The sequence below is a fragment of the Phaseolus vulgaris genome, chromosome 11 (genome assembly GCF_000499845.2).
Source record: "Phaseolus vulgaris cultivar G19833 chromosome 11, P. vulgaris v2.0, whole genome shotgun sequence".
Lineage (NCBI taxonomy): Eukaryota > Viridiplantae > Streptophyta > Magnoliopsida > Fabales > Fabaceae > Phaseolus > Phaseolus vulgaris.
In genome coordinates this window covers 18,940,808-18,957,667 of record NC_023749.2, presented here as the reverse complement: position 1 = coordinate 18,957,667, position 16,860 = coordinate 18,940,808, and the positions used below count along the sequence as shown (strand labels likewise).

The window sequence follows — 16,860 nt, the reverse complement described above, 5'->3', positions numbered from 1 at the left end:
CTGCCTAGCAAAATGTTGTAGGTTGAGTTGGCGTTGACCACTAAGTACCGGATGTTTTCGGTGCGTGATGCTGCTTCATCAGTGAACGTTGCCCTCAGCTCCAAGTAGCCTCGTACCTCTACTGGATTATCTGCAAACCCGTACAAACATCCAGTATTGGGTCTCAAAAGGTCGGGGGACAACTGTAGTTTGTTGAAAGTGGACCAAAACATTACATCCGCGGAACTCCCCTGGTCGACGAGCACCCTATGGACCCTCCTTCCTGCCGTGACTACTGAAATGACCACTGGGTCATTGTCGTGTGGGACCACGTCCCGTAGGTCGGCCCTTGTGAAAACGAGATCTGACTCCCATGGGTCGTCTGGAAATTCTTCTGCAACTGTACTCACTGACCTCATATAGTTCTTCCGTTGAGAAGCAGTGGGCCCTCCCCCAGAAAAACCGCCAGAGATGGTGTGCACTTCTCCATGAGTTGGAACTTCATGTGCTTGACCTTCCTCTGGCGTTGCCGGGACTGTGGTCGTGGTGGACCCCGCGAGATAATCTTTCAAGAAACCATTCTTCACAAGCTCGTCCAACTAATAGCCCAGTGCCAAGCAGTTGTTGATATGGTGCCCAAACGCCTCGTGAAATTCGCACCATGATTCCTTGTGAGGCCTCAGAATTTTGTCAGACTTCACTGGTGGCCTCAACCTGTCAGCTATGTTGGGCACAACGATGAGGTCTTTGAGTTCTACCACAAAGTTGTGCCTCAGTGGCCTACTCCCCTCTCTCCTTCCTTCGGCCCGACCCCTGGGCGGGGCTCTCCTTGTCTCGTAAGTGCACTTTCTGTCCAAGTTCCTGGGCGACTACGGTTGAGCGACTTGCTAAAAGATCCAGGGCACATCCTCTTCCTGAATGCGTACACGATCATGGGCTCTTCATTGGTACCTACCTTTACGACCTGTGCTTCGAAGCGACTTATGTATTCCTTCAGGGTCTCCCCTTGGAATTGTTTCACGTCGAAAAGGTCGTACGAGACTAGGGCTGGGGCCCTGTTGGCCAAATACTGCTATCGAAATAGTCGTGAGAGTTGTGCGAAGGACGTGATGTGACCCTCTGGGAGGCCGATGAACCAATTCAGGGCCATCCCAGTCAAAGTGCTCATAAAGAGCTTGCATTTAACGACATCAGAGCCGCCGACCAACATCATTTGTGTGTGGAATGCCGTGAGATGCGCCTCGGGATCCTCCATCCCTGTGAAGGTTACTTTGGGCCCTGTGAATGTGTTGGGGATTACTGTCTCTAAGATCGCCCGTGAGAACGGTGTTGTGAATTCCCTAGGTGGGGAGGCGGCCTCACGCTAGTCTACATCGCGCCACCCGCGACGTAACTCCTCATTAGCTCGGTGGAGCTCATCGTTTCTCGCCTGGGAAGCTGCAAGATCCGCCTGCATGCGCTCTTGCTCCACTTTCTAGGCGGCCATTGCGTCCTGCAGCCCATGCATCAAGCCCATGAGTTGTTGCATGGTCATCTCTTCACTCCTAGCGCATGCTGGTCTCGTGGCCATGGCTTTCTGGAAACTCTCTCAATTTATCTAGGTTTTAAGAACTGGAACTGAGAAACCTGCGTGGTGGGATTGACGTTTTAGATCGGCCCCACGGTGGGCGCCAAATGTTGCCGCCGGTTGACCGGGATCGTCTTTGCGCGTGGCTTGTCCCTGTGAGTTAAGGCACCTTCGTCTTGCTCCGTCTGTGAGTACCTGAAAGAAGTGAACAAAGGGGCGCCCTCGCGACTGTTTGCACTCCGACGATCAAGTCAGCTAGCGAGAAACATCAAAGGGGACACACCCTTGAGAGGTGGTCGAAAAAACTGTACTGAATGACTAAACTGTGTGACTAGAATTGTGTTGCCCCAATTGCCTTGTGCTCATTGTGAGTGCGCCACGAAGACAACTAGGGTTTGCTTTGTGTATCTGTGTGTATTAGGTTAAAAATCTGATCCCCCTCAAATGCTCCCAATGTCCCTTTTTATACCCTTCTTATCTTTTTAGCGCATCAAAGTGTATTGAAAGCGTATAAAAACATTCCTTGGAACATTCGAATCTTAACTGAATTAACGCGTACCTTGGCAAACTTTCACTGAAACCTTTAATGAGCACGTGTACCTTGCCACGTGCCCTTCTGACTTGACCGTTTATTCTGTGTAGAGGGTCCCACAACGCCGCAACCCAACTTAGGATTATTCCATTGTGTGAGTCCTCTTTCCTGCGAAGTGCTTATGGCACGTGGGTTGACTTTCTGGGCGTCAACTCACGCGCCCCAATCATTAGCTGCTTGCCCTGGGGGTGGGTCTACCTTTCCCTCGTACCATGCACGTGGTTCTCCCCTGGTTTTGGCCCTCTCATGGGCCGTATCTGTTCCAGGGTCTCCCAGTGGTGGCAGGGGTACTTCACGAGTCAGGATATCCCCTTCTGGTGCTAGACTTATGGCCTTGAAGCCACCTTTCTCTTCTCCTTACTGTTGTTCCGCATGGTCGAGGCTCGAGGCCTATCGGGCGATGTCTTCGCTCGGCGATGTTTCTCTTTAGGCGAGGCCCCTTTTGGGCGACGCCTTTCTTGGGCGATGCCTCAGCGAGGAAATGACTCGAGCGGCCAACCTGTTGACTTCTCTTCCTTGGGTCCCTTGAGGGGTCCCACCATGCGTTGACCCTGACCTTTGGTCAACGCTCGGGAACGGGACGATACACACACACACACACATATATATATAAATTATATTAAAGGATTCACTACAAGAAAAAATGGTTTTAACCAGGGTTTATTTTTACATTATCCAGGATTAAAACTCCTATTGAGTCATTTACTCAGGTTTGCAGTTTCTCCCGCCAAACCATCCATGGGGAACATGTTCTTCGAAATTTTTTTAAACCTTAGGAAAAGTCTTTCAAAATTCTTGTTAAATACCATGGGTTTAAGAGAACCTCCGTAAAATACTATCGGTTTCAAAACCTCCGTAAGAACCTCCGAAAAATACCATGAGTTTCAAAAATTCCATAAAATGACTTATCGTTTGAAATAACCTTCAACCTCATTTTCCATCATCTCTAAGGATCCTCCTGACTTCTCTCTTCTATCGTAGACACATTACTCTCTGACACAGGCTCAATGGTCACCGATGACAGTCCTAGCAAGGAATCATAATTCAGCCACACTTATGTTTATTATATCTAAGGAGAAGAAATAGTAAATAAGACACTAATTTTTTCTTACACCAATATTGTTTTTTCCATCACCTTATTGTCCCAACTCGTGTCACAAGTCACCGTTATCTAGCTCGACAACAACTATTGTTTATTACTTCTTTATATATCCTAAATAATTACATTATCTGTCAGATGTGAGCTTCATAGCCATGTGTGTTCTTGACTATGAGAGCTTTAAAGACTACAAGAACATATTGTGAGGAGAAATTAACTTTATCATTTCACTTTCACAAGAAATTAATTATTGGATGCATTTTAAAATAAAAGCCTTAATTTAAAATATTTCAAAATTATGAGAATTAAATATTAACAATTATAACTAAAACTAAAATTGTACATAAAATATACATACATCAAAAGTTAAAACAAAATAAGTGACATTTTTTTTAAGTAGGAGCTCATAACAAAAAAACTAGAAATTATATAAACCAACTACCATCCATTATAAAAAATATGCAAATACAGTGGAAATACTTATTATCCAAGATTAGTTGTTGAAATACTTATTATTCAATATTATTTTGCTAAATTTTTAAAATAAATTTTAGAAAACTTATTTGTAATGTAAAGTTTCACTTTCAAAATTTTAGAGAATTTAGTTATAAAATATATAAATATATTAAAACTATACAGTTTTCAATTATTTATTTATAAATAGATTTAATTATATTTATTTATTCAAGTTTGAAAATATTGGAGTGTTTTACTGAGATTCTACAGTAAATCTTTGAAATTTAACGAAAATTTAAAAAATCTTCGTTATTTTGTTGGAGTTTTAAAATAAACATTTAAAACTTTACAAAGGTTAAAAAAAAACCTCCGTTATTTTGCTGAGGTTTTATAATAAACCTTTGAAATTTAATGAAGGTTAAAAAAACGTCTGTTATTTTTCTGATTATTTAAAAATAAATCTTTGAAATTTAACTAAGGTTAAAAAAGCATCGGTTATTTTGCTGATGTTTTAAAATAAACCTTTGAAATCTAATGAAAGTTTAAAAACCTCAGTTATTTTGTCGAAATTTTAGAATAACCTTTAAAACTTAACTAAAGTTAAAAAAAATCAGATAATTAAATAAATTCCTAATAACTTCGGTTAAATTTTTTTTTTTAGTAATTTATTTTCAATTTTTATTAAAACAATATTATCGATAAGTATATTATATGCTTTTCATAAGAGTATGTAAAATTAATGAGTTTTAATTATAATATTTGTAAAAAATAATTTTTATCGCTCGGAAAAAAAAAATATTTTGGTTCCTGCTATTTAAGAGTGGAAATGAGTTAGATTAAATCAGACTCTAATAAATCTCCTTTTGACCTTAGTTAGAATTATTAGACTTGAATTTGACCTTTTATTTATTGGGAGTCCTTTTTTAAAAAATTGGCATTGACTTTTTGGTTTACATATAGTTGAAAATACGAATTAAAATAAATCAAATTATTTATGAATTATTTGAGTTCAACTTATTAAATACTCATTCAAATTTATTTATTAGGTTAAACAAACAAATCAAACTTTTCTTCTGGTTTGATTAACTTTAAAAAGTTCACTGAAGGAAAATGGGATTGAATTTAACTATTATAACATCCTGCGTGTCTCACACTTGGTAACTAATAAACCCTGTGTTGAAATTTACCAACAATAAGAAAATTATTTTTATATCAGCAATTAAAATTTAAGAAAGATAAAATAATATATTATATTGATAAAGATGCAGTACATTATGACAGTAACTTAATATTTTTTTAAATGTTGGCTTTATTTATTTTAACTTTGAATATTTATTTAATTTATAATCAATGTAGTATAGTTAATGTTTTAATCTAATATTTGGAAATTATTTTCATTTTTTTAATAACTATTACTCATGGAAGTGTTTATTGATTGTGGGAAAGACTATGTGAGAAAATTTAATTTTCTACCTTTGATAGTATATTTTTAATTATGTTTATTTCAATTACAATAATCAAATTCGAAATCTGATTTAAAAATCTAAATTTAGTTTTATGGATAAATTATGACGTAACTTAAATTGGATCCACGTTAGATTAAAATCGTTAATATAATATGTTGGACTGTTTTCATAAAAAATAATTAGTTAAACATATCAAACTTAGGTAATTTAGATTGTTTTGTGTGTCTGGCATATTAACCTATTTAAATAAATATCAATACTAGTTTTTATTAGTTATATTATTATAATTTTAATTTATTATAATGTACAAATTTAATATAACTGTTCTCGCCGGTTGACTCAAACGATAATCTCTGACCCTTCTATCTTCGTTTGAGAATCGAACTTCCTTGATTGAAGAATCTCTCACCTACAAAGACAAAGGACGCATTAACGACCGTTTGCACTCTGACGCTCAAGTCAATATTAGGGCAAAGAAACAATGAGTGTGTAATGTAATTTCAGTCTTAAACTGTGTACCTTACTAGGGTTCTTAATGTCCTTTATATAAGTTGAAACTAGGGTTTACCTTTGTTTTGGTACCCGTATCTAGGGTTCCTTGGAGAATGTCTTTGCGTTGCTATTACGTAATCTTAACATAATCTGACACATAAGACTTCCCTTAACTGGAGTGCAACGACTAACAGAATGGCCGTCTGGGTACCAACTTGTGCACCAAATCTCTGGGACCATTTGTTCTGTGGGTGCCCTAAGTATTCACGTGTCATGCATGCAGGCTGCCCTTGGAAATCCTAACCCTAATGGGCCTTAGCGCATCCAAAGGTTATTTACTTGTGTCGCGCCCAAATGCGCTATACACCCTGCATGCATGGATCCCTCGTGACTTAGCCTTTCTGATAACTGAGTGTTTTATTTGGTAACTAGTATAATTATGGGGCCCACCTTTCGTGGCCCAATATAGCTATTTAATCCACCGACGTTTCGATGTCCGAGGACTAGTCGGTACAATAACAATAAAAAATATATTACTGAATTTACTTTTTATAAAAATGTATCAGTAAATAAAAATTTATCAGATTTAATTTTATTAGGGCATCTTCCTTTAGTTTTTACTTATTAAATATCATAACTATTTTTTTATTTTCAAACAATGATACTGCGACTAAGAGAAGGCCATGCAATTTATTTATATTTATATTTATATTAAAATCATAAGTAAATAATTATTTATTTATTTATCATAAATTTTATAACAATTTCTTAAATTTTAAAAGATTAGATTTTTATTTTATTTTTTTATTTATATTTTAGTACTTTTTTTTCCTTATTTATGTTCTATATACATTTTTCCAATTGATAATGTAAATGAGATGGTCAGATTGATAATATATAGTTTTTCTTTAAATTATTATTTATTTAGAAAATGATTATAATTTTTTACATTATTTAAATTTGGTTAATAAACTAAAATTTGATATTAATTAAATAAATTTTGTGAAAATAAAAAAATAAATAAAATAGTTGTTATTTAACTAAAGAAATGTAAAACATGTATAAATAAGAATGATGTTGTGTATGTAAACACAACTTCCCAAAAAAAATATCTGAAAACATAATTCAATAAAAAAATACAAATGGTTGAAAGTTGGATTCAATCAATGTTTATGTTGATGTTGTCGCCGGTTGACTCGTTTGTCGGTTGACTCGAACGACAGTCTTTGGCTCACCTATCTCCGTCTGAGAATCGAACTTCTTTGATTGAAGAACCTCTCACCTGCAAAGACAAAGGGCGCCTTGACGGTCGTTTGCACTCTAACGCTCAAGTCAGTACTAGGGCAAAGAAACAGTAAGTGTATAAAGTAGTTTCAGTCTTAGAAACGATGTACCTTGTTAGGGTTCTTAGTGCCCTTTATATAGGTTGAAACTAGGGTTTACCTATGTTCTGTTACCCGTGTCTAGGGTTCCTTGGAGAATGTTCCTGCGTCGCTATTACACAATCTTAGCGTAATCTGGCACATAGAACTTTCCTTTACTGAAGTGCAACGACTAACATAATGTCCGCCAAGGTACCAACTCATGCACCAATGCTGCGGGGCCATCTGTTCTATGGGTGTCCTAAGTATTCACGTGTCATGCATGCAGTCTTCCCTTGGAAACCCTAACCCTAGTGGGCCTTAACGCCTCCAAGGGTTGTTTACTTGTGCCGCACCCGAATGCGCTATACACACCACGTGCATGGATCCCTAGTGACTTGGGCTTTTTCTTAGTATCTGGGTGTTAACTTCATGTTAACTCATATTGCTCGTGGGACCCAACTTATGTGGCCAATTTTTACTATCTGACAACGATGTCCGATGTCTGAGATCTTCTATAGAGTCGATGATCGAGGACTGGTCGGTACAATTTATTTTTATTTATATTAAAATCATAGGTAATATAATTAATTGATTTATCATATATTTTATAGCAACTTTTTATATTTTAAAAGGTTAGATTAATTTTTATAATTTTTATTTAAATTTTAGTTAATATATATTATTTTTAAATAAAACTATGAAATAGTGTGTCACATTATGACATATTATAAGAGTTCTGAAATGTGAATTATTAGAAATATATAAATATTAAATGATTCATTTTGGTGGATAACTTAATGTTGTCCAACTGAACTCATGTTATAAATCAATCACAATTCTTTTGAAGTTAATCTCATATTTTTTTTCTTACTAGATAATAACCAGTGGGACAATAGTAAATTAAGGATTATTTCTATTCAGTTGGGATACACTATTTCTCTTTTTTTTCTTCTTCTTCTTCTGTTATGTTTTATATACATTTTTTTAATTGATAATATAAATTAGATGAGATGGCCAGGTTGATAATATATAGTTTTTATTTAAAATTTTATTTATTTAAAAAATAATTATATTTTTTTATATGATTAACATTTGGTTAATAAATCAAAATTTGATATTAATTGAATAAAATTTGTTAAAGTAGAACAAATATGTAAAATAATTGTTTTTCGACCAAAAAATATAAAATTTGTATAGATAATGATGATGTTGTGTATGCAAACACAACTTCTGAAAACAGAAAAAGATGCAAATGGTTGAAAGTTGAATTCAAACAAAATTTATTAGAGTGCTCATATTTTTTTATACTTCAAAAATTAATTACCCCAACCTAATAACTTAATGTATTAATATTTTAATTTTATTTAAAATATTAATATATAGTTATATTACTATAATAAGTTGTCAAATAAATGTTTTTCCTTTCACAAAGCATCAAAGTATTTTTTTTAAAATTTATTACTTATGATTCAATTTTCTGCCAATTTGGTAATTTTCTAAAAAGAATATAGAAATATGTAAAAAAATTCCAAAATCTTTCTCATTTAACAAATTTGGATTTTGTGTCTAATTTTATCCTGTTCCACCAAAAGATGAGATGCATATTTATCCATTACTCATATTTGTGTATAAATATATCTTTATTAGTGATATGATACATCATTCATTTGACAAACTTTACCAATACCTATTTTCCCTATTCTTTATTCATCTTTTAAGTGTGGTGAGATACAAAAATGAACATCATACTTACCAATAACACCAATACTAGACAAATTGGTGTTGTTAAGTTCATTGCACAAGTAATAAAAGGTCGATGGTTTATGCTTTGTGCCTCCTTTTTTATCATGGGAGGATCAGGTGGTAGTTATGTCTTTGGATCATACTCTGAAGTAATCAAATCTACACAAGGTTATGATCAAAGCACCCTAAACCTTTTAGGGTTCTTCAAGGACCTAGGTGGAAATCTAGGTGCTCCTATTGGTCTCATTGGAGAGATTTCCCCTCCATGGTTAGTACTCCTTATGGGTTCAAGCCTTAACTTTGTTGGCTATTTCATGATTTGGCTTGTGGTCACTGGAAAAATACTCAAACCACCGATTTGGCAAGTTTGTCTTTACATTGCAATTGGTGTTAGTTCTCAAAACTTTGCCAACACTGGAATAATAACCACTTGTGTAAAAAACTTTCCAGAAAGCAGGGGAACAATATTGGGTGTGTTGAAGGGTTACATTGGTCTTAGTGGAGCCATCATGACCCAACTTTACCTGGCCATTTATGGTAATGATTCTGAGTCTCTCATCCTTCTTGTTGCATGGCTCCCTGCGGTTATTCCAGCAATATTTGCATGTGTAGTTCGATTCATGAAGGTTGGAACTAAGCAACCCAACGAGGAAAAAATAATAAACCAATTTCTTTTTGCATCAGTTGTACTTGCTATATTCATTATGGTAATGATCATTGTTCAGAAGCAAGTTGTTTTTTCCAAAGCAGCTTATGCCGGAAGTGCAACTGGTGTATGTATTCTTTTTATCCTCCCTTTGTTTATTGTTATTAGACAAGAGTTATCATTGTGGAACATCAAGGAAAAACTTGCACTTAGTGCTAATGAGGTGGTCATAGAGAAACCGGAAATAGTAGAACCTAAAGAATCATCACCAATTCCAGAAGAAAAAACCAAGGATCCAAAACTATCTTGCTTTGCCAACATATTCAACAAACCTGAAAGAGGAGAGGATCACACCATTCTACAAGCACTTGTAAGTATTGACATGTTGTTATTATTGACTTCATCGTTTGTTGGCTATGGAACAAATGTAACAGTGGTGGACAACTTGGGACAAATTGGCAAGTCACTAGGATACACTGGAAACACAGTGAAGTCATTTGTGTCACTTGTAAGCATTTGGAATTACTCTGGGAGGGTGTTGTCTGGTCTTGTATCAGATACTTTGCTTCGAAAGTACAAAGTTCCTCGTCCTATGTTGTTAGTTTTTTCGCATTTCCTTACATGCATTGGACACCTTCTTATTGTGTTTCCAAAACCCGGTTCAGTATACTTTGCATCAGTGATAATTGGATTCGCATTTGGTGTGTTATTGCCAATGTTGTATGCACTTGTTTCTGAACTCTTTGGCCTTAAACATTTTTCCACTCTACAAAATTGCGTCCTTATGGTTATTCCCATTGGATCATACGTGTTAAATGTTAGGGTTACAGGCTTCCTTTATGATCAAGAGGCAAAAAATCAACTCAAAAGAAGTGGCAAAGAGAGGTTGCAAGGCACAGAGTTGACATGTATTGGAACTGAATGCTACAAACACTCTTTAATAATAATGGCATGCCTATCTTTTTTAGCTGGATTAACTTCTTTGATTTTTGTGGCAAGGACCAGTAAGTTCTACAAAAGTGACATATACAAAAAATTCACACATGATGCAACAAGTGCAGAAACAAAGTTGACTACAACCTCGGTTATTCGTTATGAAGACAAAAGAGTGAACAATGAAGGTGTTGAACATTGAGACATGAGTTGGGTCTACATTTTATATTATATCTAAAGAGAAATGTTAAATAACTGTTTTCATTATAAGCGTGAGAATGAGATTTACATTTTTATTGTCTTGTTAGTTTTATTATTTTTAAATTGTAACTGCAATCTGAAATTGTTCACCTCACTAGTTTGTATTTGTCTTCTACAATATAAATATAAGCGGTTGAACAATAAATAGCTAGCTTTTGACCCATTTTTTTTTTAGTTTTTCTCTTTACACAACATTTAATTTTTACTATGATGTTTCCCATTTACAATAATTTATGTAATTAGTTTTACATATGCGCCAATTTTAATTTTTTTTTATTCATATGTACCCTTTATTAATACTTCTTATTGGATTTATTATAGAAAAGTAATTCTCTAGGCACATTAAAACAAATCATTAATGCAAATTTGATCTTTCACTTACCAAATCATAAAGTAACTGATAGAAAAAATTGTGTGATGATATTTTTATAATTAAATCCAACGTGTTTATGTCAAACTTATGCTGATCCAACTTAAAAGATTTTTATAACCCTTTGTGCATCTCTTCTCTCTCGCGAAGAACGATTTCTATTACAATTTTGATTTTTTTTCTCTTGTAACGACTGGGACAACTTTGTGAAGAATCTTTTGGTAACCCTAATAATAACTTTATTGATCCATGTAACTGATTTATATATTGATTATTTTTATTCAATTAGATTGATTCCCATTTTTTATTTAAACTTCATTTAAAAAATTATTATGAAGTAATTTTAGATTATCCACTTAATACTTATCAAATCAGAGGTATAATAATATTCTTTTCACATAGTCATGAATTATCTTTATTCATAATTTTTTTCATACTTTAAACCAACTCAATTCACACCAAATAATTTTAATGTTAATTTTATTTAACTCCTTTTTCTAATATATAAATAATAAAATTTAAAACTATAACAAAATAGAAAAATTAAATACAATAAATAATAATTTTACTGTAAGAACTATTCTTGCCGATTGACCTGGTTACCGGTTGACTCTGAGAACAGGTTGTGACTTCGTCTGTCTCTACAAGAATTTGCTCTTTCCTTGGGATGTTGGAACGCGGCTTCGTTTGAAATAGAAGAGGTTCTACCTGTTGATTGCACTCTGACGATCAAGTTAGTATTGAGCTAAGAAGTAATGAGTAAGTAAGCAAGTAGTTTCAGTCTTAGAAACGGTGTACCTTTACTAGAAATCACGAATCCCTTTTGTCTCAACCAGTCCTCGGTCATCGACCTAGGGGCTGACCTCAGACATCGTGCACCGATGCTTGGTAATGGAAGGAGGCACGTGAGGTGGGCCCCAGACACACCTACTAGGGGATTGGTTAGTCTTTGAAACAGTATGCTAAAGCCCCGACGTTGGAGATCGATATCGGACCTCGCCAGTAGAGGGAGAAGATCGGACAGCGGGGGTCTGAATGTTGCAGAAAGCCACGTATAGTGGGCCCTAGAGTTATGTTAAGTTAACAGCTAATACGTGAGATGTGTGGGACGCCTAAGTCACAAAGGATCATGCACGTGGTGTGTATAACGCATGAAGGCGCGACATGTGTGAATAATCCTGGGAGGCGTTAAAGCCCATTAGGGCTAGGGTTCCCAGGGAAGCTGCATGCATGACACGTGAATACTTAGGGCACCCACGAAGCAGATGACGCTAGAGAATAGGTGCACTAGTTGGTACCCAAGCGACCACTTTGTCAGTCATTGCACTCCAGTTAAGGAGGTTCCATATGCCAGATACGCTAAGATTACCTAAATAGCGGCGCAAAGACATTTTCCAAGGAACCCTAGATACGGGTAACAACACAAAGCTAAACCCTAGTTTCAACCTATATAAAGGGTGCCAAAAACCCTAGCAAGGTACGTAGTTTCTAAGACTGAAGCTAATATACACACTTGGTTTCTTTGCCCTAATAGTGACTTGAGCGTCGGAGTGCAAACGACCACTAGGGCGCCCCTTTGTCTTTGCAGGTGAGAGGTTTCTTGATCAAGAAGGCACGATTCTCAGGCAAGATCGAAGGGCCAAAGCAGCTGTTAGAGTCAACTAGCAGGAACATTTGGCACCCACCGTGGGGCCCGTTAAAAGAAGGTCCCACTCGCAATCACGTTAGGAGTCTTTACCAACAATATGAGGAGTACGAGACAAGGAACCGCTGGATCCGCAGGAATTGTGCCCCCCAGAGGGGATAACGTTACCACGCAGCAAATCTTGGACACGATGCGTGCCCTCCAAGCAGAAGTAGCGGCGTCACGAGAGGACAACACAGAACTGCGCAAAGCCAATGAAGAACTGCGCAGGGATCTGCAACAAGTAGGGGAGCGCGCAGCGGACAAACGTGCCCCACCAGTACCACTTAGGGCACGTCCCATGCCATTCTCACAAGCAATCATGAATACGGCATTACCAACAACGTCTCTAGGCCCAAAAGTCTCCTTCACAGGAGTAGAGGACCCAAAGGCCCATTTCACGGCATTCCACACCTAGATGCTGCTTACAGGAGGATCTGATGCTGTGTACTGCAAGATGCTTATGAGCACGTTGTCAGGAGCGGCGTTAGAATGGTTCGTTAGCCTTCCCAACGGGCACATCACCACCATTGACCAGTTTGCAACGCTGTTCAGGGAGCAGTACCTTGTTAACAAGGCCCCCACCCGACTTTCTTACGATGTTTTCGATGTTAAACAATACTAGGGGGAGTCCATGAAGGATTACCTGAACAGGTTTGGGGTCCAAGTGGTGAGATCAAAACCCACTGATGAGGCCACGACGGTGCATGCCTTCGTTAAGGGAATGCTACCTAGACCTTTCAGTGAATCACTGTTGAGGTTCTACCCGAAGATGTTCACTGAGATTAGACGACGAGCGTTGGCACATATCTCCACAAATGATCGAGTAACACAGAAACAAGGTCTTGTCAGTCTTGTCTGACCTCGTGCGGCGGCACGACCTCAACCTATGAGGGTGCACGAGGCAACCATGGAGAAAAAGGGGGCGAAAAAACCCTACGAGCGGGCCCAGGTGGGAACGCTTGCGTGAAGGGACCCACCTTCGAAGCATAATTTTCGAGTGGAACTCAAAGAGTTGATTGTTATCCCGAACATAGCGGCAAGGCTGAAGGTGCCAACAAAAACCAACAGAAGGATGGGGCCCAACAAGAACGCTTGGTGTGAGTTTCACCAAGCAAACGGGCACTACATACGTAATTGCCTAGCCCTGGCACACCAACTAGATAAGGTGGTGAAGAGTGGTTTCTTAAAGGATTATCTTCAAGAGCCGCAGAATGATCAGGCGTTGGTGGCTGCAGGGACAGATCAAGGGCACGAGGTGCCTATCCACGGGGAGGTAAACACCATCTCAAGAGGATTCTTAGGGGGAGGGTGCACCTCCTCCCAGCGAAAGAAGTACGCATGAGGCGTAATGACGGTAGAGGTACAACAGGTAGACCAAACCCCTGATGTCGACCTCGTTTTCACCAAGGCCGACCTCTAAGATGTCATACCCCATGACAATGACCCGGTGGTGATTTCACTAGTCACAATAGGAAGGAAGGTGCACTGCATCCTCGTGGACCAATGAAGTTCAGCCAACGTGATGTTCTTGACGACCTTCAACCAGTTACAACTGTCCCCAGACTAGTTAAAGCCCTACACCGAATGTTTGTATGGTTTTGCAGGGGACCAAATGGAGGTTCGTGGGCACATCGACTTGAGGACGACGTTCACGGATGAAACGACTTCGCGCACTACCAACATCAGGTATCTCGTTGTTAATGCTCCCTCGGCCTACAATATACTGTTAGGTAGGCCAACTTTAAACAGGATAGGAGCGGTTGCCTCCATGAGGCATATGAAGATGAAGTTGCCTTCCCTTGAGGGTGCGGTGATCACCATTAAATCTGACCAAAAGGAGGCGAAGAAGTGCCATGAAAACAGCCTCAAAACGAAGAAATGGGTGTTTGTTGTCATTACCAGACCCCCAAGAGAAGACGAGATGACCCGCGTAGAGATCGCCCAGGAGAACCGACCCGAGCCCGCAGGAGACGTGGTGGAAAGAGAGATCGATGGGAAGACGTTCAAACTTGGGTGGTCCTTGAGCCAAGAGTCACAGGATCAGGTCGCTGAGGTCATAACACGACACCTTGACGCATTTGCATGGTCCGCCTCTGACATGCCCTGTATAGACCCTGACTTCCTGTGTCACCGCCTCACCATGGACCCTCAGGTCCAACCTATCCGCCAGAGAAGGCGAAAATTCAACGAAGAAAGGCATCGGGTCGTACGAGAAGAGATGAAGAAGCTATTGAAGGCTGGCCACATTAGGGAAATTCAGTACCCCGAGTGGCTAGCCAATGTGGTACTAGTAAAGAAGGCCAGCGGAAAGTGGAGGATGTGTGTTGACTTCACGGACCTCAACAAGGCCTGTCCAAAAGATTCTTACCCGCTGCCCAGTATTGATGCTTTGGTGGATAGCGCCTCCGGGTGCAGATTACTCAGCTTCTTGGATGTCTTTTCTGGTTACAACCAGATCATGATGCACCCCAGGGACGAATGCAAAATAACATTCATGACAGAGTTGTCTTGTTATTGCTACAAGGTCATGCCCTTCGGACTAAAGAATGTGGGGTCCACCTACCAGCGGTTGATGGACAGGGTACTAGCACCCATGTTAGGACGAAATGTCCAAGCCTACGTAGATGACATGGTGGTCACCTCCCAATAGAAGGAGCAGCATGTAACCAAACTGGAAGAACTGTTCACCATGATAGCAAAGTACAGGCTGAAGCTGAACCCGGAGAAGTGCGTGTTCGGAGTTGAGGCAAGCAAGTTCTTGGGTTTCCTACTCATTAAACGAGGGATAGAGGCAAACCCCGAGAAGTGCACTGCCGTAATAGCCATGAGGAGCCCGATCTCGGTGAAAGAAGTGCAGCAGTTGACAGGGCGCATGGCCGCTTTGTCCAAATTCGTATCGACGGGAGGAGACAAAGGGCACCCCTACTTCCAGTGCCTAAAGAGAAACAACAGGTTCGTATGAACCCGGGAGTGGAAAGAGGCGTTTGTGAAGCTGAAGGGACGAGGAAAAGCCATCGGTCGTTAACACAAAAGACGGTGAAAACACCCAGAATAAGCAGGTACCCGATTGTTGGGGAGATAGTGCTGCAAATTTACCAGGTCGAAACAAGAGAAACCTGGATGACAGCCTACCAACGCTAAGTACTCCCGCTAGAACCTACAAAAGCTCAGAAAATCAAGAAAAATTCAAGCAAGTACAACCTGATCAAGGGGAAGTTGTTCAGGCATGGATTCACCCATCCTATCCCGGTATGTGTGGACGGCGAACAATACACGCGCATCATGGCAGAACTACATGAAGTGATATGCGGTAGCCACATCGGTGGCCGATCCCTCTCATCAAAGGCCATTCGCGCAGGGTATTACTGGCCAACCATGAGGGAGGATTGCACGAGGTACGCCCAGTGGTGCAAGCAGTGCCAACAACATGTTGATTGGCACAAGGTGCCCCTGGAAGAGTTGAGATCGATCTACAGCCTATGACCATTTCATACCTAAGGGATCGATATTCTGGGGCCTTTTCCTTTGGTAGTACAGTAGATGAAGTACCTCTTGGTTGCCATATAATACTTCACGAAGTGGATCGAGGCTGAGCCTGTGGCACAGATCACAGCCCACAAGGTCCAACACTTCGTATGGAAGAACATAGTGTGCCGTTTTGGGATCCCGAAGAGGTTAGTATCTGATAACGGTACCCAGTTCGCAAGCTAGCAATTGGGCAAGCTATGTGCAAAGCTGGGAGTGTAACAGGTGTTCGCGTCAGTAGAACACCCCCAGACGAATGGACAAGTCGAGTCGGCAAACCGAGTTCTGCTCAGGGGCCTGCAGAGAAGGCTAGACAAAGCCAAGGGGACCTGGGCGGAAGAAGTTCCTAGAATCGTGTGGACCTACCACACCACCCCTTAGTCCACAACCAGGGAAACACCATTCATCTTGGTATACGGTTCAGACGCTATGATCCTAGTGATCTAGGAGAACTCACCGCGTTTCCAGAACTTCGTGGATGAGGAGTCCAACGATGAAAGAAAGGTGAACCTGGACCTATTGGATGAAGTAAGGGAGGAAGCAAGGATTAAGGCTGAAGCCTTGAAAATGAGGGTGGAGTACAAGTACAGCTCCAAGTTGAGACCTCGGAAATTCCAGGTCGCCGACCTGGTGATGCGGAAGGCCCACCCGTACCAATTGGAAAACAAGTTATCTCCCAA

The 16,860-nt window shown here is 39.4% G+C and overlaps 1 protein-coding gene across 1 annotated transcript; it reads left to right on the top strand.

Moving 5' to 3' along the window:
• Nucleotides 1-8,744: 8,744 nt before the first annotated feature.
• Nucleotides 8,745-10,539, top strand: LOC137836136 (protein NUCLEAR FUSION DEFECTIVE 4-like). The gene has a single exon (XM_068644995.1). It carries the CDS (start codon nt 8,752-8,754, stop codon nt 10,537-10,539), a length of 1,788 nt encoding a protein of 595 aa, XP_068501096.1. The 5' UTR covers nt 8,745-8,751.
• The last annotated feature ends 6,321 nt before the right edge of the window (nt 10,540-16,860 follow it).